Source organism: Erpetoichthys calabaricus, chromosome 1 (assembly GCF_900747795.2).
Source record: "Erpetoichthys calabaricus chromosome 1, fErpCal1.3, whole genome shotgun sequence".
Taxonomy (NCBI): Eukaryota; Metazoa; Chordata; class Cladistia; order Polypteriformes; family Polypteridae; genus Erpetoichthys; species Erpetoichthys calabaricus.
Genome location: NC_041394.2, coordinates 159,996,475 through 160,017,226, shown reverse-complemented (window position 1 = coordinate 160,017,226; position 20,752 = coordinate 159,996,475). Strand labels below are relative to the sequence as shown.

General features: G+C 39.1%; 1 protein-coding gene across 2 annotated transcripts in view; it reads right to left on the bottom strand.

The window, feature by feature from the left end:
• Positions 1-20,752, bottom strand: part of abcf1 (ATP-binding cassette, sub-family F (GCN20), member 1) — a 546,353-nt gene that overhangs the window by 105,194 nt on the left and 420,407 nt on the right. For both annotated transcript variants that reach the window (XM_051920392.1, XM_051920395.1), the window contains one exon: positions 3,479-3,564. In XM_051920392.1, coding sequence (XP_051776352.1) covers positions 3,479-3,564 — 86 coding nt within the window. The remainder of the gene's footprint in view (positions 1-3,478; positions 3,565-20,752) is intronic.

Genomic DNA, 20,752 nt, shown 5'->3' with positions numbered 1-20,752 from the left:
CTTAGAATTAATGCCTTCAATATCATATTCAAAAAACTCATATACTGGGCTTTGCTATTTTCTACCAGCCATAAAAAATTCTGATTTTATCTCAGGCACATAAAATTTATAGACAGAATTTTGCCACCTGCAGTCTTAAAAAAAAATCAGAAAATAGATTCTATTGTGTTCTGAAAGGTGTGATCATGAAAATCTTGGGGGCTTAGGAAGAACAGAGCTCTTAGGCTTGAATCAGTGTCCATACCCCAAATAGTTCAATTGAGAGAAACAAAGAAACACAAGCATGTCGTGCCAAGGTTAGGGGTAGTGAGACTTGAATATCTCACACATAAGAAGAGTAAACCCTTAATGAGCAGAGTAAGTGTAGGTAATATGTGTATGGATGGGCACAAAACAACAGGAACAGCATCTAAGATTAGGTGCATTATACAGGTAAAATTCCATTATAATGAATATCTTTACAACGAAATTTTCATTACAACGAAGTATTTTTATGGTCCCAACAGCTTCCCCATATGATACGAATCTATAGAAATCTCATTACTACGAAGTACATTCAGCAGATACTTTCATTATAACGAAGTGCACAAAAGACCTTGAAATGCCTGAATGAATCATCCACAGAGCGGTTAGTTCTGTGGCCGCAGCTCAGTTGTGCACAACGACCCCCAAACAGGAACACTGTAATTTTGTTTCTTTCTTTGAACTTTGCTTGTACTGTGTTTTTTTTTTTTTGCCTTTTTTGTTTCCTGTGGTTTTCAGTGATACCTTTTACTTATTGCTCGTCAAGATTTGAACTCACTGTCACCCTCCTATAGAAACGGCAGACACAGAAAAACGATAACAGTTCATAGTCCTCACAGGTGGCGCAGTGGTAGTGCTGCTGCTTTGCAGTAAGGAGACTGTGGAAGATTGAGGGTTCGCTTCCCGGTTCCTCCCTGTGTGGATAGCGCTTTGAGTACTGAGAAAAGCGGTATATAAACGTAATGAATTATTATTATTATTATTAGAAAAACAAAACTCATTTTTTGCAGCTCTCGATTGCTGCAAAAAGAAAAAAGACGTTGCAAGTAAATTTGGAATTTCGCCATCGACACTGTCAACTTTCTTGAAAGACAGAGCAAAAAAAGTAGAAAAATCTCGGGTTGCAAACGTATGTGAATTGCTGCATTTGAAGACGTCGAAAAAGCCGGTTTTATGTGGTTCAGTGATGCTCGTTCAAGAAACTTTCCTATTAATGCGGCACTCATTCAAGAAAATGTGAGGTTTGTAAACTCTCTTGGGACCTCCCCCAACTAGACAGCAAGCCGAAGAGTGCCCCGAAGTGCAATCTGCACGTCTCTAAGTGGCAATAGCAGGCTCACAGATATGCTGTGTCTCTCCGCCAAAGTAAACAGAAAAGATCTCGATGGGTGATGCAAGGTTAGAAGCACGTAAATTGTAAATGCAGATACTGTAACAGGATTACTTGATCGCTGACCTGGCCACAATCCTGCCTGACTGCTATGTCTGTGTATAGCAGAGTGGCAGATCACGCTACAATAAATAACTGTTCCATTCCGGTTTCAAGCTGAATAAAGCTGGACTTACTACAGTACTGAGACTAAGCCTCGTGTTTTGCGGTGCAAGACAGGGACTTATAGCACGACCCCGATCTTTTATGATTTGCTTCTGTGGCGCTTCACTGCAGCAATGTGAGCCTCCTATTGCCCTGCCCCAGCAACGGACAAACAATCTTCCACAGACGCTGCAATCATGCTTCAGGACGCACTTCAGCATGTCGTTCCCGTTGGGTGGGGAGTGGGGGGGTCTCAAAAGAGTTCAGAAACCTCACAATATGAAGAAGAAATAATGGTTTGGCTCCTGACTGATAACTGTGTTGCCCACAACATGCTTCCACATTCAGATAATGTTCGCTTTGAATACCTCCCACCCAACTGCACGGCAGCGCTTAAGCCATTGGATTTGGGCATCATTCGCACCCTGAAAGTGTATTATCGCAAGGAAATGCTGAGAAAAATTCTTGTCAGCATAACTTGTAGGCAGGAGGAGATAAAAAATAACGCGAAAGAAACTATTGAAATGATTGCAAACGCCTGGATACAAGTTGAAGAAAGCACTATAGTAACAAATACAGAATCTCATTACAACGAAATATTCGTTACAACGAAATATTTTTTAGGTCCCTAGGAGTTTGTTATAACGGAATTTTACCTGTATATACTTTCTAAACCTAGTTTACCCAGAGTAGGATCATAGGAAACCTGGAGCCTACCCCAACAGCTTTGGATGCAAGGCAGGAAAAATCCCTGGATATGTATGATATGGCTGATGTTGAGATAGAGTGAAAATTTGAAAAAAGGGGGGCAAATATTTTAAAACATAATTCTGCTACTGGATTATTTTCACAATATCAGGTATTTTGAGCTGTGAATGTAAACTAAAAAAAAAAAAATAAATAAATATAGAATAAATACAAAAACACATTAGTATGTTTAGTTTTTCACCAGTTGGCAGACTACCTACCTGTAGTCCAGTAGAGACATTGCTGACTCAGTGATTTTACAAGGTTTGTATCGCTTTTTTGTTTAATAACCTTCTAAAAGCAAAAGTGATTGGTCGGCAACAATATGCTGATCTTGTATGTTGACCCTGTCAGTCTCTTGATCAGTGCATTTTTATTTTCAAAAAGGATTTTCCCTGTGCGAAGTGGCAGGTTAATTATTGTCAGCAAAATGTAGGCAGAAATAAACTGAAACATTACTCACTTGAGATTTTTCTTTGCATACGGTAAATGTTTTGTTGACCAGCACATTCCAACTTTGCCGCTTGAATTACATCTTATATACAAGAAGCGCAATGAAATAAGGGCAGTTCACCATAACAGATGTCAGACTCGGATGCAGCCTGGAATTTGGCTTAGTGTGTGTACTTTGTTTAATAGTTGCTGTGTACATACTGTATCTTTTTATTACTGTATTCCTGTTTGTAGTTTATTAAAAGTGCTCGAACTTTCTTTACCACTGTGTGGAGTGGCATCATCTCCGTCAATGAACAGCTACTGCACATGTAAATCTATTTTAAAAAATAGGCTGTCGTCTTCTCACAGTAGAATGAGTCTAATCTTCCAGTTTTATTTAACCCTTTATACTTTGTCCCTTCTTATTCATTTAAGTTTACAGACTGTGTCTATCAAACAATAGGATACCAGCTTTCATAACAGCACTCATTTGTACGCAATGAGGGGCATCAACTTACAGTAATAACATGATCTTGCAGTCTTCAGCATTCAAATGAATATGTTTAAGTGTTTTTCAAAATAATTGGTTATGGACTTCTAGGAAATAATTATTAATGCTGAACCTTTCTTGCATGTTGGCACTAATATTTTATTCATAAGCTTCACCAAGTCAAAATCTATAATAATGAATTGAAAATGGCAATAAGTTGGGCAAGTATATTGAGAAAGAAACCTTACCTTGTTCACACAGCAAGACATCAATATTTGGAGGAATATTCAAGGCTCTGTTTGAAATGTGTTTCAGTAAAGTAGTCTTGCCTTTCCTATAAATGTAAAAAAAACACATTACAAAAATTCATAAGTTCAAGGAAAACAGAAAGAAAAAACTCAAATCATAACAAAAAACACTACAAATGTTGAATTTGGTATTTATTTCACCCAGGTTAACAGACTAATGCAGAGGTTAGCGTTACACAACTCCAGAGCAATAAACAGATTGAGAAAATGAATGAATTCCAAGCCTTTGGAACACTTTACTGTTGAGATATGTTGCATCAAGATGTGAGATGAACTGATTCGACCCTGCAGCTATGTTGTACAGCCAGCACCTTCAGTAGACTCTTTTCAGAGGTCACACTGTTCCAGCTACAAAGAAATAACATTGCTTGACAATAATAGAGTCAAGCAACAAGGCCTATGTTTTACATTACAGTTAACAAATGGTAAACAAAAATATAAATATTTTTTGAGATACAACTTTGCTTCTAAGCAAACATGAGAATCTGATTTAACTCTAAACGATACAAACTATCCTCTGACTCTATAGTCTATATTTCTCTATTATAAAAAAAAAATCTTGGAAGGAGACAAGACGTGATTTTCTCAGAGAGACACTTACACATCCCAAGAGTCTTTGTGCCAAAAGATTTAACCACGCCCGGGGTCGGAAATAAAAGACAAAGAGTAGATGACAAAGTGGTACATTGTAAAGAATTCAAAAATGTTGGTGCAGTACACATGCAGAGCAGGTTAGAGATAATGGGAGTACGAAAATTCGAAAGTCTCAAAAAAAGGATAGTAAAGATCGCATTAGCGCAAACAAACTGAAATTATTACTCAGTGAAATAATGGAACAGTGAAAAGAGATTGAATATATTGTTCGGATTTAAACTTTAAGTCAGAGACTTGTGGATCGTCTAATTCGTGTTGCCTAAGTGGAGGAGCCGAAAGAAAAAGAAGAATGTCATAGAAAAAACTGATTTCTGGAAAGTGCTGGTACAATACCAAAGGCAATCAGCATAACACACTTGATAGATAGATACTTTATTAATACTACAATCAAATCAAAGTAATCAAAGGTAGATTTATTTGGAGTTTTGTAAATGATTAATAAGTAACTGTTAGAATTTAAAAAATATAGAAGAGCTAAGGTTGTCAGTGTAAATACTTGGGGAAATTTAAAGTACACGTTTTTGAAATATTACATTCACAGAACTATACTGATACAGATAGGTGATATCATAACACACATCCACTTACAGGGATACAGATGTAGAATGTTGGCTACGTTTTTTTTAGTCTAGTAAACTTCATTGAGTCTGCTGCCTTAAATGTTAATTATTTTGCTTCTGGTAATTTTATATTATAGCTAATGCAGTAAAAATGTAAAAATGGTAACTTGGTTGCACATAAATAACATAAATATAACAATGGATTTATATGGGTGTGATTTTTTTTCACATGATGGAAGTAAACTTATTTTTTGGCCATGCTACGGGAGCAGTTTTATTACCGCAGTTATGTTGTAGATGTTATTGAAAATAGAACTGATGCAGAAGTATGCACTATCATTCGTTCAAATGTGTTTTCTCTCTCTTAATAAAAGGATGCAGGCATATATGTGACACAACTACCCAACTATTCAATAATATAACTGCTGGAAACAAATCTTTTTAATAATGCTATATACAGTTAGGTCCATAAATATTTGGACAGAGACAACTTTATTCTAATTTTGGTTCTGTACATTACCACGATGAATTTTAAATGAAACAACTCAGATGCAGCTGAAGTGTAGACTTTCAGCTTTAATTCAGTGGGGTGAACAAAACGATTGCATAAAAATGTGAGGCAACTAAAGCATTTTTTTAACACAATCCCTTCATTTCAGGGGCTCAAAAGTAATTGGACAAATTAAATAACTGGAAATAAAATGTTCATTTCTAATACTTGATTGAAACCCTTTGCTGGCAATGACAGCCTGAAGTCTTGAACTCATGGACATCACCAGATGCTGGGTTTCCTCCTTTTTAATGCTCTGCCAGGCCTTTACTGCAGCAGCTTTCAGTTGCTGTTTGTTTGTGGGCCTTTCTGTCTGAAGTTTAGTCTTCAACAAGTGAAATGCATGCTCAATTGGGTTAAGACCAGGTGACTGACTTGGCCATTCAAGAATTTTCCACTTCTTTGCTTTAATAAACTCCTGGGTTGCTTTGGCTGTATGTTTTGGTCATTGTCCATCTGTATCATGAAACGCCGCCTAATCAATTTGACTGCATTTAGTTGGATTTGAGCAGACAGTATGTCTCTGAACACCTCAGAATTCATTCGGCTGCTTCTGTCCTGTGTCACATCATCAATAAACACTAGTGTCCCAGTGCCACTGGAAGCCATGCACGTCCAAGCCATCACACTGCCTCCACCGTGTTTTACAGATGATGTGGTATGCTTTGGATAATGAGCTGTTCCACGCCTTCTCCATACTTTTTTCTAGCCATCACTCTGGAAGAGGTTGATCTTGGTTTCATCTGTCCAAAGAATGTTTTTCCAGAACTGTGCTGGCTTTTTTAGATGTTCTTTAGCAAAGTCCAATCTAGCCTTTCTATTCTTGAGGCTTATGAGTGGCTTGCACCTTGCAGTGCACCCTCTGTATTTACTTTCATGCAGTCTTCTCTTTATGGTAGACTTGGATAGCGATACGCCTACCCCCTGGAGAGTGTTGTTCACTTGGTTGGCTGTTGTGAAGGGGTTTCTCTTCACCATGGAAATTGATTCTGCGATCATCCACCACTGTTGTCTTCCGTGGACGTCCACGTCTTTTTGCGTTGCTGAGTTCACCAGTGCTTGCTTTCTTTCTCAGGATGTACCAAACTGTAGATTTTGCCACTCGTAATATTGTAGCAATTTCTTGGATGGGGTTTTTCTATTTTCGCAGCTTAAGGATGGCTTCTTTCACCTGCATGGAGAGCTCCTTTGCCCACATGTTGTCTGTTCACAGAAAAATCTTCCACATGCAAGCACCACACCTCAAATCAATTCAAGGCCTTTTATCTGCTTAATTGATAATGACGTAACGACGGACTTGCCCACACCTGCCCATGAAATAGCCTTTGAGTCAATTGTCCAATTACTTTTGAGCCCCTGAAATGAAGGGATTGTGTTAAAAAAATGCTTTAGTTTAACTGCATCGAAGTTGTTTCATTTAAAATTCATTGTGGTAATGTACAGAACCAAAATTAGAAAAAAGTTGTCTCTGTCCAAATATTTATGGATCTAACTATATCATCAAATAATTGTGACAGCTCTACACTCAACCCTTGTATCAATCAATTTCCCAAAATATTATTTACAGTATTGCAGTGAGCCAGTGCTCGTCCTAGCAGCAGAAAGCAGGGAATATCCTTGGATAGTGCACCACTGGATTACACGGCTCACACATTCAAAAATATGAGGTTAAGTCTGAGCTGTCCAATAATGTGATGTGTAAATCTTTCCCAAATGGGGGAATAAAAAGTGGCCTGTTAAAGAGAATTTGTTACTTGGTCATAAAGAAATAAATCCTCAACATGAAGAGGTCAGATGCAAAAGTGCAGATATTAACAATAAATGAAAACTTAAATTTGTATATACTGACCCAAGACCATAGTTTAAAGTTTTAGACAGAAGTGTCCTGCATGGTTTAACTGATAACATTCTTGATGTCCTGTCTATTGGCTTGACAAACTCTGCCAAGGACGGTCCTAAGCCCGGCTGAAAAAGGAGGAAGGTGGTTGCCCTGCCGAAGTGACTTGAACCGGGAAACCGGGGAAAACAGGCACAAAACCAATGGTCAGTTCCGAATCAAATTCTTCGTTTAATGCTACCGCATCCGGGGCAGCCGATGCGCCAGTACTATGGAACCAGGATGCTGGTGAAAAATGGGCTACTGGCCGAAGAAACCGAAAGATCATCACGCCAAAAATGGAAATACGAATCGCCGCGTGGAACGTTCGAACTGGTCATCACGTCGGCCAAAAAGAAATCATTGCCAAAGAACTGCTGAGCTGCAAAATCGACATTGCAGCTTTATCTGAACTACGACTCACAGGATCAGGGCAGATGGTCGTCGAACCACCACTCATCGACGACCAGATGGTACTCTACTACTCGGGTGGAGAGAAGCGAGAAGCAGGAGTCAGATTCATGGTTGCCCGTCATGCAGTCAATAGCGTCGTTGCATACCAGCCGATCTCTAATCGTCTTGCAGTGCTCACCATCAAGGGCACCATCAAAACCCACCTCGTCACCATCTACGCACCAACCGAGACAAACCCAGACCCGGCCAAGGACGATTTCTACAACCAATTACAACACACGTTGGATTCGATCCCACAGACTGAATTGATTATACTGGCTGGAGATTTCAACGCCCACATTGGCGCCGATCGGACTGGGTGGGAGAGCACGATGGGTCGTTTTGGACATGGTGTAATCAATGACAACGGTTTGCGCCTCTTGTCCTTTGCCAACACCAACAAATTTATCATCAGAAACACCCAATTTCAACATCCAAAGAAGCATCAACTCACAGGGCGAAATCCATCGAGCAACAACTCGGCGATGTTGGACTACATCCTGATCAACTCCCGTTTCCGATCATCACTCAAGGATGACCGTTCGATGCGTGGCCCGGACTGTGGATCAGACCACTATCTTGTGCGCGCCGTGGTCAAACTTCGACTGCAAAGAGCCAAATGCAAATTACGCCTATCGGCAAAACTTGACTGGAAATGCTTGTCAGATCCTGCTCGCAAGGCGGAATTTCAAATAGCATTATCCAACCGTTTCACAGCATTGGTGCCATCCGAAGATGTCAACGTCAAAGAGCAACAAGTTTCGGATGCCATCATGGAAAGCGCCAAAGAACTATGTCCTCCCACACGCCACCGAACACAGCCGTGGATATCCGATGAATGCCTTGATATGGTAGATGAATGAAAAAGTGTAAAGCTGGTCGACTTTGAGTGATATCGTCAGCTCAACAAGGACGTCCAACGCCGAATGAAGGAAGAACGCGAGGCTTACTGGAACCAAGTAGCGGCCGACTTGGAAGAAGCGGCCTCAAAGCACGAGTACCACACGATTTATCGAACGCTCCGATGCCTGAGTGGAAAAACCAAATCAATAAACGATAACATCCGAAAAGCCGATGGCACCTTCGTACGATCACCGACTGTGCGGTTACAGCGTTGGAAGGAGTTCTTAGAGACACTGTACAACCACGACCCGCCACAAGGACCACTAGCAGAGTCGCCACTCATCGAGGCACCAGAGATCCCAATGTCCAATGATGAACCAACCCTGGCGGAGGTGAAGATGGCCATCCGGACTTTGAAAAATGGTAAAGCACCTGGTGTGGGTGCGATCACCGCGGAATCGATCAAGGCTGGCAGTGATGTTCTCCTCCAACGAGTGCACCTGCTTCTGCAAAACATTTGGCGTACAGAGACGATTCCAAGAACATGGAAGAAGGCCATCATTATCCCATCTTCAAGAAAGGCGACAACCGAGAATGCCAAAACTACCATGGCATCAGTCTGCTCTCGATTGTTGGAAAAGTCTTCATGAAAGTAATCCAATTACGCCTGTAGAAGCATCGCGAAGAAACAAGCCGCGAGGAGCAAGCCGGATATTCAGCCTTCGCCAGGTTATGGAGGAGCGAATTCGATGTGGGAAATGGACGGTCATCGTCTTTATTGACTTTCGATCCGCGTTCGACTGCATCGATTGGCCAGCACTTTGGATGACGCTGGAGACCGAGCACATCCCACCAAAAGTCATCAAGCTACTGTGGGACAATTACAACGGATCATCGAGCCAAATACGCATCCGAAACGAGCTGTTGACTGAACTCGCCATTCGCACTGGAGTTCGCCAGAGAGATGTCGCCTCACCGCTGCTCTTCAACATCGCACTCGACGCCATTATGAGGAAAGTCTTCGGGGGCAGACGCGGAGTCCAGTTCGATGAAAATGGCACCGTGACAGATCTAATGTTTGCAGATGACAGCAGTGTGCTGGCTGAGGATGACGCCGAAGCCACGGACGTTCTCTACAAGATCGCCCGCGCTGCCCAGTCATATGGATTGAAGATAAACATTGAAAAGATGAAGGTGCTGACAACAGATGGATCGCCTGCAAATGTCCACCTCGACGGCATCCAAATACAGCAAGTTCAGTAATTCAAATACCTTGGCTCACTGATCAAACAGAAGAAAGTCGCGTCGACGGCAGAGATCCACAGTCGAATAGGTCAAGCAACCACAGCATTCACTTCTCTAAAGTGGTGCTTGTGGAAGCGAACTAATATTTCCATTCCGACCAAAATCCGCCTTTTCCGGATGCTGATCCTGCCGATTCTATTCTATGGATCCAAAACGTGGACGGTGCTCAAGGCGGACCTCAACAAACTCAAAGTTTACCAGATGCGTTGCCTCCGGCAGATATTACGAGTATCACTCCGAGACCGCCTTCGATATGAGGACATCCGACGGAGATGTGACAACCAACCGAGGAACAAATTCAAACACGTCGACTGCGATGGTTTGGCCATTTATGTCGAATGGACGCGAGCCGACTACCACACCAACTCCTCTGGCGTGAACGACACACCCAGTGGCGAATCCAACGAACGGCACCGAAGAAAACATGGTTAAAACAGGTCGAAGATGACATCAGAAATCGCAGAATAAATCTCGACGAGGCCAGAACAATCGCCAACGATCGTCATGCATGGAAACGAGTTGTGAAGGAGATCCGAAAACCATTGGCACCCACAGCAGCGTATGGGCTTAGGAGCCGATCCAGACCCAACGCCAGCTAGGGATCAAAGAAGAAGAAAGATTGGTTTGACAGCACTCCCTATTTTGGCCAGATGTGAAATCACACATGGACATAAGAATAAAATGGAATATCTATACAGACTACAAACTTGGAATCAAACTCATGTCCTTGAACTTTTAAGGCGACAACACTAACCACAGAAAAACCACTCAGTGCTAAACATGGACTATTTTCCACTCGTTGTATTTTAGCTTTTTACATTAATTATTTTTATTTACTATTCAGTTTGCAAACCATCATTTCTTTGAGGGCTGACTACTTCCCTACACCTGTTATTACTATTATTATTTAAAGTGTTATTAATTAGTTTGATTTGGTATGGAAAATAATCTTTTAAGCATACACCTATACATAAATTACAGGCTGGTAAACTGACTTAATAAATAGACAGAAATCTAGCTTCCATTACACAAACACATTAAATATCAATTAATTGCATATTAAGTGGCTTAAATAAGTAATCCTATTAATTTTCAGTACTGTACATTATTTGATCTATATGATATACAAAACAGATTAATTGCCATCTGCATGTTGTTAAAGGAAACAAAAGAAGGCTGGTGTCAATAAAAAGGCACCTGGCTTAAAAATCTCTGTAATATGAATTAAATCAATAGTACAGAGCATGAGAAAGACATAGTCCATGAGTCAAATGTAGCCGCAAAGGTAAAAGAATATCACTAACAGCTATACTGCTAAACAAACAAAAACTTTGGCACACATCACTAATCAAAAAGGTTATGGTTATCTCGTAGTGTTAACTAGCTATTTAAAAAATGTGGCTTGTTTGCACTTACTGTGAAAGAAATCACTGATCATTGTTGAATCAGCTGTAGGCTATATGAAAACAGGAATACAAGAAGTTTGTTTAAAAATATACTACTAACTAGACATATTTTGATCAAGAGAATATAAAACAAACTACAGTGTGTCTCAAGTGCAGAAAAACAGTTTACTTACTATTTTTCAATTACGATGCTGACCACTACTAACTTGAATTTATAACGGTAACTTAAAAAATGAAGTCAATCAGATAGCAAAGCTTATTTTTTCTCACTTGTTCAAAACAAGTAAAGAACAGTTTAAAAACATCTATAACTTCTTTCTTCAGCTGCTTCCGTTAGGGGTTGCCACAGCGGATCATCTTTTTCCATACCTTCCTGTCCTCTGCATCTTGCTCTGTTACACCCATCACCTCCTCTTAGGCCTTCCTCTTGCCTGGCAGCTATACCCTTAGCATCCTTTTCCAAATATATTAAAAACATCTATAACATATACTGATAATCATAACAACATAACACATTCTGGACTTCTTGAAACAACTAACAATATTTTATTCTTTCTTTAACATTTACTGATTATTTTAAATTAGGAAAGACTGGGCATTAGGGTTGCGCTGTATACTGGCAATCAAAAAGTATAGAAAAAACAATTTTTTAAATAGTACTGTACATTTTCAGAACCCCAAGACAAAACAAAAAATATAGTGTATCCAAAGCCTCTAAAATGACCATTTATATTAACAATTACAATTAAATGTCAATCAGAAAAATGTTTGTTCAATTTCTATGCTCTGTTTCTTTCATTTTGGAAATTCACCAGTTATAGATTCCCGGGCAACTCCAGGTACTCCTGCTAGTATATATATATGACACACACACAGTGGAATCTCGGGTCACAACCATAATTCGTTCCAAAACTCTGGTCACAACCCAAAGTAATTTTCCCCATAGGATTGTATGTAAATACAATTAATCCGTTCCGAACCGTACGAGCTGTACGTAAATATATATATGCTTGCTCGCACTCTCTCTCTCTCTAGCGCTCTCTCTCTCTCTCTCTTGCTATATGGTTGCGAGACATGTGTGCTATCCAGTGATCTGAGACAAAGACTGGACTTCTTGGGTAGTGTGTCTCTTCAGAGAATCCTTGGGTACCACTGGTTTGACTTTGTGTCGAATAAGCGGTTGCTAACGGAGTTCCGAATGAAGCACATTACCTGCATTGTGAGGGAGCGGCAGTTACAGCACTACTGCCATGTGGCGCAATTCTTCAAGGGTGATCCGGCTCACAGGATCCTCATTGTTGAGGACCTGAGTGGCTGGACCAGGCCAAGGGGACATCCACGTAACACATGGCTGCAGCAGATAGAGGGTCATTTCCGGAGGGTGGGACTGGACCGTGTGTCTGCCTGGGGAGTTGCCAAGCAGGATCCCGAGCAGTTTGGTCGTGTAGTGGGTGCTGCAACACGCTGTACCAGAGCAAGCTCCTCAACCTTACCTGACCTGTATGAACCTACTGAATGTATCAAAGAGCTGAGATGACAATAAAGATATTTTGATTTTGCAAAGAATGTGGAGAAAGTTAATGTTATGAAACATTTTTTTAATAGATTTACCCACTTTTTTTGATGTTCAACATGTCTCTGAAGCAATGTTGGAACACTACAAGTAACTATCCTATCACTGTCCATGTTCATGCTGTACACTTCTGACTACAAATATATCCCGAGGTCATGTCACTTCTCGGACTATTCTGCACTAATTGGGTTTATTGACAAGGGGGATAAGACATAGTACAGCAGCAAGGCTGAGAAGTTTGTTTCTTGGTGCCAATACAATCGTATGCTACTCAACATCAATAAAACCAAGGAACTTGTTATTGACTTTCAAGTTTATGTCCATTCTCTAATCAAGGAGTGGAAGTGGAGATAGTACACCATTACAGGCAGTTGAGGATTCACATAAATGACAAACAGGAAGGGGCAGGGAAGACTATTTTTTTCTTAGGAGACAATGTTCCTTTAATGTGGAGAGTGAAATTCTTTACTCCCGGACAGTCAGTGTAATTTTCTACACTGTAGTGTGCCGGGTCAGTACCTTTAAGAATAAACAAGCTAAATAAGAAGGCAGATTCAGTTAATGGAAGCACTCTTGACATGCTAGAAGAAGTATTGAAGGACAGAATGCAGACACGACTGATGGCCATTATGAACAATGTTGCACATCCCCTCTATTGCATGCTATCACTAAATAATTGTAGCCAACTAATTATTCAACCAAAGTGTCTCAAGAAATGTTACACCTTTATACTGTAATGCCTTACTATAATGGGCTCACTTATCAACAGTCAAGTTGGTTTTACTTGTTTTTTGTAACTCCTATGTGTGTTTGCATGGGTTGGGGTGGGGTGGGGTTTTGTTAGAATATTTTTCCATTTTTGTGCTTGTGCAAAAATTCTGTTTCTTGTTTTAGACAAATAAAGTACCTACAAACTAACAAGCACACTACAACTTTGCTCTCCTTTTTCTTTACTTTCATTACTGAGATAAAGAAAGCCTTTCCTTTTAATACACAATAAAGGAAAAGCTAGTAGAAATCGTGTGTATCCAAAATACACATTTTTGTTAACTTCAATAACTGTGGTAAACTGAGGCCATTTTATAGACTAAATCTTATTGAACTATATCTGAAGTTGTTTTTGTCTTTACAATTTACTCTTTTGTCATACACATAAAATTCCTTTGGTCTTGTCGCAGTCAGGAAGATGCATCTATGATTCACAGTTCAACAAAGCAATTTTCTAAAGAGGATAAAAGTTTACAAATTAATTAGTGTTGACTAGAAAATTCACCAAAGAGTTATTCGCAGTAAAAATGTGGTTTTTGAAGGTGGCCTTATTTGCCAAGTATTTTGCTAAAAATTTGAATTGAGGACAGCTTGGGTGGAGTGGTGGTTTTGAGGCTGGGTATCTGCACCAGCAATTGGAAGGTGTTGGTTTGAATCCCGTAAACACCATTTGAGACTCTGCTTTGCTGGGCCCTTGAGCAAGGCCATTAACCTGCATTTGCTTCATCCTGGGTATGATGTAAATCTGCATCCAGCCAAGCAAGCAGGTCCTCCAGCCTGTTGCATAACTGCACTCTGGTCCCAATCCAGGTGGTTCATCATGCTCCCAACCTCTCTCTATCTCCCTCTGTCTCTCACTCAGACAAATACTTCTGCCAGCCAAGCACAACTTACATTATATTTAAAAAAAAAAAAAAAAAAATCCATAGCACAGACTATCAGAGCCACGACGACTGGATATCTGTGATGACATTTTTTTTATTATTGTTTGCTATCATTCCACATGAGTCTCCTATTGCTTGAGCCATGTGGGTGCAGTAGTTAGAACTGCTGCCTCACAGCTAAGAATATAGTTGGCAGATTCTGCCCTAGCCCTCTGGGACACTTAAAAGATAATTGCATCATTATAATCCACTCAAAATGAGTTCAGTTCCTCCTTCCTCATTGACTTCAATTCATTTTGCTGTGTTCAGCAATGGTCCTTAACATTTCTGCGGCTTCATCAAAGTCATGATGAAGCAAAGTTGGATGGGTTTACTCATCACTAATTTTTACATATACAATAATGTATATGAAAGAGGGAGTCAAGGTAACAGATCAAAACTTTTTTGTCACATATTATTTAATGACTCTGTACGATTTATTTTAGGTCTACTTCTCTTAGCGGTCATGATTTTTTTTAGAAAACTTGAAAATTACAGATTAACAGGTTGTCGATAAACTATGCAGCATCAGAATATTGTTCTTAAGAATCAGCAAAAAGTAGTAAGTTTTGCTGTATACATATCATAATAGGATACATTACCAGTATATTTCTTCTTCCCAAAGCTATGTATAGGAAATGCAGCATACTGGGGTTGTATTTATTATACATAAGTGAATTGCTGTAACTGCATTCTGTACTTTGGCATATTTAACATATTTGTATACAGTATTCCCACAATATTAGTTATGTGTGACTGGGCTAGCCACAAAATGACCAGTAATACCCTGCATGTTAAACCAATACAAAACACAATAATTATTGAACAAATGTAGAGATAGCTGTATAATGGTGTACAGTGTGATCATTCCATAATGAATATTACAAATGTTATAAAAATTTTCTTTTTGAACCCAGTGTGTGTATATGCGCACACACACACCTTTTTATTTTGCTCTTAAAACAAACATTGTTTCTCCGAGTTTGGACACTGAGCGAGCATAAGTATAACAGCTTACATTTTTAATTAGAAAAATAAGAGAAAGAAGAATTTGAAATTGCTGCTTAATAAACAATAGGCTTGTTAACTTAAGTCTGTTTTACTTGTAGCCTTATTGAGGTGGGATGTTCTGACTGAGTTTCTTAAGGCTGATACCAATCATTTCATGTTACTCAACTGGCTGATTCTAATACAGATTCTTTTTCCTTTATCCCTTTAAAAAACTTTTTGCACTAATCTCCTGCATAACCAGTCAAATAGAAGTCTTGTGTTCTATATTAAAGTGTATTTTTATAAGTAAACTATAGACCACTGGTGTTAACTGTTACTTTTTTATTAACAAAATGAAATTTTGTAGGCTTATTGCTCAGTGACAAAAAAATATTAAAATAAAATGTCCTTAATATACTTATTTTAACTAATAAAATATGTACAAAAATATTTACCCAAAATACATATGGCACAAAAGAAAATAAAATGCTTCTCATAATTACAAGCAGTCATATTGTTTAGTTTTTCTGTAATGTAATCTTTTTCCAATTAAAAGTGTAAGCTGCTGCATTTTAAACAAGCTTGCTGTCCAAACTGAAAGCAGTGTCCATTTTAATTTAAAGGTCAAAATAAAAAGGTATGAATTCATTAAATTAGCTTTTCTTGCCATTTGTCTACTGCCCAGGACAACTTTTCTGATTACTTTTTTTTTTTCAGTTTATCACTCCACCTTCTTTAACGTAAAGGCGAATATATCAAAAGCCTCCCGTTCACTGATAAAACAAGCTTCTACTCACTACTCTATGTTTACATTGCAGGGAGTGTGCTGCAAAAGAATTCTCTCAATTCAAGCATGCTTCAGTTGAACCAACATGAAAAGAATAAAAGTAGCATGAAAAAACAAAGGAATCCCATTCATCCATCCATCTTCCCAAATTGCTTATTTAGGGCAGTATTGTGGGGAAGCTGGAGCTTTTTCCAGCCAAACACAGGGCGCAAGGCAGGAACAATCTGTGGCCAGGGCACCAGTCCATTATAGGGTCAACACACTCACACCCACTAGGGTCAATTCCGTACATGTCTTCTAAACAGTGAGGACTAAAAAGTTCATATTTATATATATATATATATATCTATATATATATATATATATATATATATATACATACACACACAGTGGGGCAAAGAAGTATTTAGTCAGCCACCAATTGTGAAAGTTCTCCCACTTAAAAAGATGAGAGAGGCCTGTAATTTTCATCATAGGTATACCTCAACTATGAGAGACAAAATGAGAAAAAAAATCCAGAAAAATCACATTGTCTGATTTTTGAAGAATTTATTTGCAAATTATGGTGGAAAAAAGTATTTGGTCAATAACAAAAGTTCATCTCAATACTTCGTTATATACCCTTTGTTGGCAATGACAGAGGTCAAACGTTTTCTGTAAGTCTTCACAAGGTTTTCACACACTGTTGCTGGTATTTTGGCCCATTCCTCCATGCAGATCTCCTCTAGAGCAGTGATGTTTTGGGGCTGTCACTGGGCAACACAGACTTTCAACTCCCTCCAAAGATTTTCTATGGGGTTGAGATCTGGAGATTGGCTAGGCCACTCCAGGACCTTGAAATGCTTCTTACGAAGCCAATCCTTCGTTACCCGGGCGGTATGTTTGGGATCATTCTCATGCTGAAAGACCCAGCCACGTTTCATCTTCAATGCCCTTGCTGATGTAAGGAGGTTTTCACTCAAAATCTGATGATACATGGACCCATTCATTCTTTCCTTTACACAGATCAGTCGTCCTGGTCTCTTTGCAGAAAAACAGCCCCAAAGCATGATGTTTCCACCTCCATGCTTTACAGTAGGTATGGTGTTCTTTGGATGCAACTCAGCATTCTTTCTCTCCTCCAAACACGATGAGTAGAGTTTTTACCAAAAAGTTCTATTTTGGTTTCATCTGACCATATGACATTCTCCCAATCCTCTTCTGGATCATCCAAATGCTCTCTAGCAAACTTCAGACGGGCCTGCACATGTACTGGCTTAAGCAGGGGGACACGTCTGGCACTGCAGGATTTCAGTCCCTGGCGGCGTAGTGTGTTACTGATGGTAGCCTTTGTTACTTTGGTCCCAGCTCTCTGCAGGTCATTCACTAGGTCCCCCCGTGTGGTTCTGGGATTTTTGTTCACCGTTCTTGTGATCATTTTGACCCCACGGGGTGAGATCTTGCGTGGAGCCCCAGATCGAGGGAGATTATCAGTGGTCTTGTATGTCTTCCATTTTCTAATAATTGCTCCCACAGTTGATTTCTTCACACCAAGCTGCTTACCTATTGCAGATTCAGTCTTCCCAGCCTGGTGCAGGTCTACAATTTTGTTTCTGGTGTCCTTTGACAGCTCTTTGGTCTTGGCCATAGTGGAGTTTGGAGTGTGACTGTTTGAGGTTGTGGACAGGTGTCTTTTATATTGATAACGAGTTCAAACAGGTGCCATTAATGCAGGTAACAAGTGGAGGACAGAGAAGCCTCTTACAGAAGAAGTTTCAGGTCTGTGAGAGCCAGAAATCTTGCTTGTTTGTAGGTGACTAAATACTTATTTTCCACCATAATTTGCAAATAAATTCTTTAAAATCAGACAATGTGATTTTCAGGATTTTTTTTCTCATTTTGTCTCTCATAGTTGAGGTATACCTATGATGAAAATTACAGGCCTCTTTAAGTGGGAGAACTTGCACAATTGGTGGCTGACTAAATACTTTTTTGCCCCACTGTATATATATATATATATATATATATATATATATATATATATATATATATATATATATATATATATATATATCTATCTATACTAATAAAAGGCAAAGGCCTCACTGACTGACTGACTGACTGACTCATCACTAATTCTCCAACTTCCTGTGTAGGTAGAAGTCTGAAATTTGGCAGGCTCATTCCTTACAGCTTACTTACAAAAGTTAGGCAGGTTTTATTTCGAAATTCTACGCGTAATGGTCATAACTGGAACCTGTTTGACTGACTCACTCATCACTAATTCTCCAACTTTCCGTGTACGTAGAAGGCTGAAATTTGGCAGGCTCATTCCTTACAGCTTACTTACAAAAGTTAGGCAGGTTTCATTTCGAAATTCTACGTGTAATGGTCATAACTGGAACCTGATTTGTCCATATACTCTAATGGAGGAGGCGGAGTCACGTATCGCGTCATCACGTATTACGCCTCCTATGTAATCAAGTGAACTGAAAACGAGGAAGAGATTTACAGCACAAGTCAAACGCGGGAACAAAGGTAAATGACGTTAATTGTTGACTGTCTTTTAATACTGTGTACTTGTTGAGTGTCTTTTAATACTGTGTAAGCATACATATTAACACATGTGCAATTAAACGTGTGCATTTACGGGGTGATTTCTCAGGCTTAAAAGCTCGCCTTTTATTAAAAAGGTAAATGCAAACTGTTTTCATTCTGAAGGGCACAAACCACGTTAGATTTCAGCCGTTAAACGCGCAAAAATGTCAGTACACCAGATAAATAAGCGCAACATATTATCAGTTGTATTGTATGCTTACAATACATATAGAAATGTGTTAATCGTTAACTAATATTATGGGATGGTGTTTTTCGACTTGCGCCTTGATTTAAACGATTGCATGTCTTGGTGGGTTTGCGTAGCTTATTGTCAATATCTTTACACCTCTTTTTAAGACTTAATTTAAAAAGGTTTTCTTTTCTTCTTAATCAAAATTTAAAAGCAATACTTCACCGCTGCGAAGCCCCTCTAGCGCTGACGTCCGACGTTCGATTACCGTAGGCGAGTGCAGTGAGTGTGTACGCCTGATGAGCCAAGAATAAGGGGGAAACAGGTGTCGCGTACTCTTTGCATTATTTGACAGTAAACTATTTTCATCCATTCTATTATCTGCTTCTCACAACAGACGGCACTGTGGCTGATGTTACCTGACTTGCTGGCCAACCATAAGCGTTACCTGGTAGGTAACCACCCACTCACTGCACTCCAATACGGGAATCGAACCTCAGACGTCAGCGCTAGAGGCGAAGCCCCTAAAATTGCGCCACGGCGTGTGGTTCGTTTATTTGACAGCATGTAGATCGGGGTAATTACATTCACGGCATTCGTAGTCTGATTCACAATCTGATTGTATGGGTGGTTACCTACCAGGTAACGCTTATGGATAGCCAGCAAGTCAGCTCGAAGTGATCACTCGAGTGAACGCACCTTCACAAAAAAACAGATCCTTAAACTGTTATTGGTATATTTTCCCTCAATTTTAAAAGGTTTTCTTTTCTTCTTAATAAAAATTTAAAAGCAGTACTTCGCCGGTGCGAAGCGCGGGGATTTGAGCGACTTACGCATACAGACATATTCATGAGTGCAGGTACTTCGGAAAGAAAGCACCGTGTAAACCTAAACTTTAAATTAAGTTCATAGACCTACAAATGGTTGCCATTGATTTGAGGCAAGATTGCCTTTCTCATGTACAACTATACGTTGCATTCTTAACAGTAAGCTTGCACAGCTTGGTCATATTACAACCTGAGTGCTGAACTGACAACGTCGTATACAAACAGAACTATAACAATCGTAATAAACAAACAAAAAAAAAAGCGAAGAACCCTTGGATTTAATAAAAAGGCTCTTTCCTTGGCGAAGCAAGGAAAAAGGAAGACCTTAATTGGCGTTTGTTTATAAAACAGCGGAAAGGCTGTGTTAAGGCTGCTTCACAAAAAAACACATCCTTAACAAATTGCTATTGGTATATTTTCCCTCAATTTAAAAAGCTTTTCTTCTTCATAAAAATTTAAAAGCAGTACTTCGCGGGGATTTAGATATATATATATATATATATATATATATATATATATATATATATATATATATATATATATATATATATATATATAAAGAGAGAGAGAGAGAGAGAGAGAGAGAGAGAGAGAGAGAGATATATATATATAGATATAGATACATATATATATATATATATATATATATATATATATATATATATATATATATATATATATATATATATATATATATGTATGTATGTCTATATATATATATATATATATATATATATATATATATGTAAGCTTATAAGTACTGCCTTACTTCTCTTTAAGAAAGGAAGATGTAATGATACTTGATTTAAACGATTCCATGTCTTGCTGGGTTTGCGTAGCTTATTGTCAATATCTTTACACCTGTTTTTAAGACTTATTGACTGAAACGGGCTTTCACGAAAAAAGTTAGGGCTTTGCTACAGGATACACCC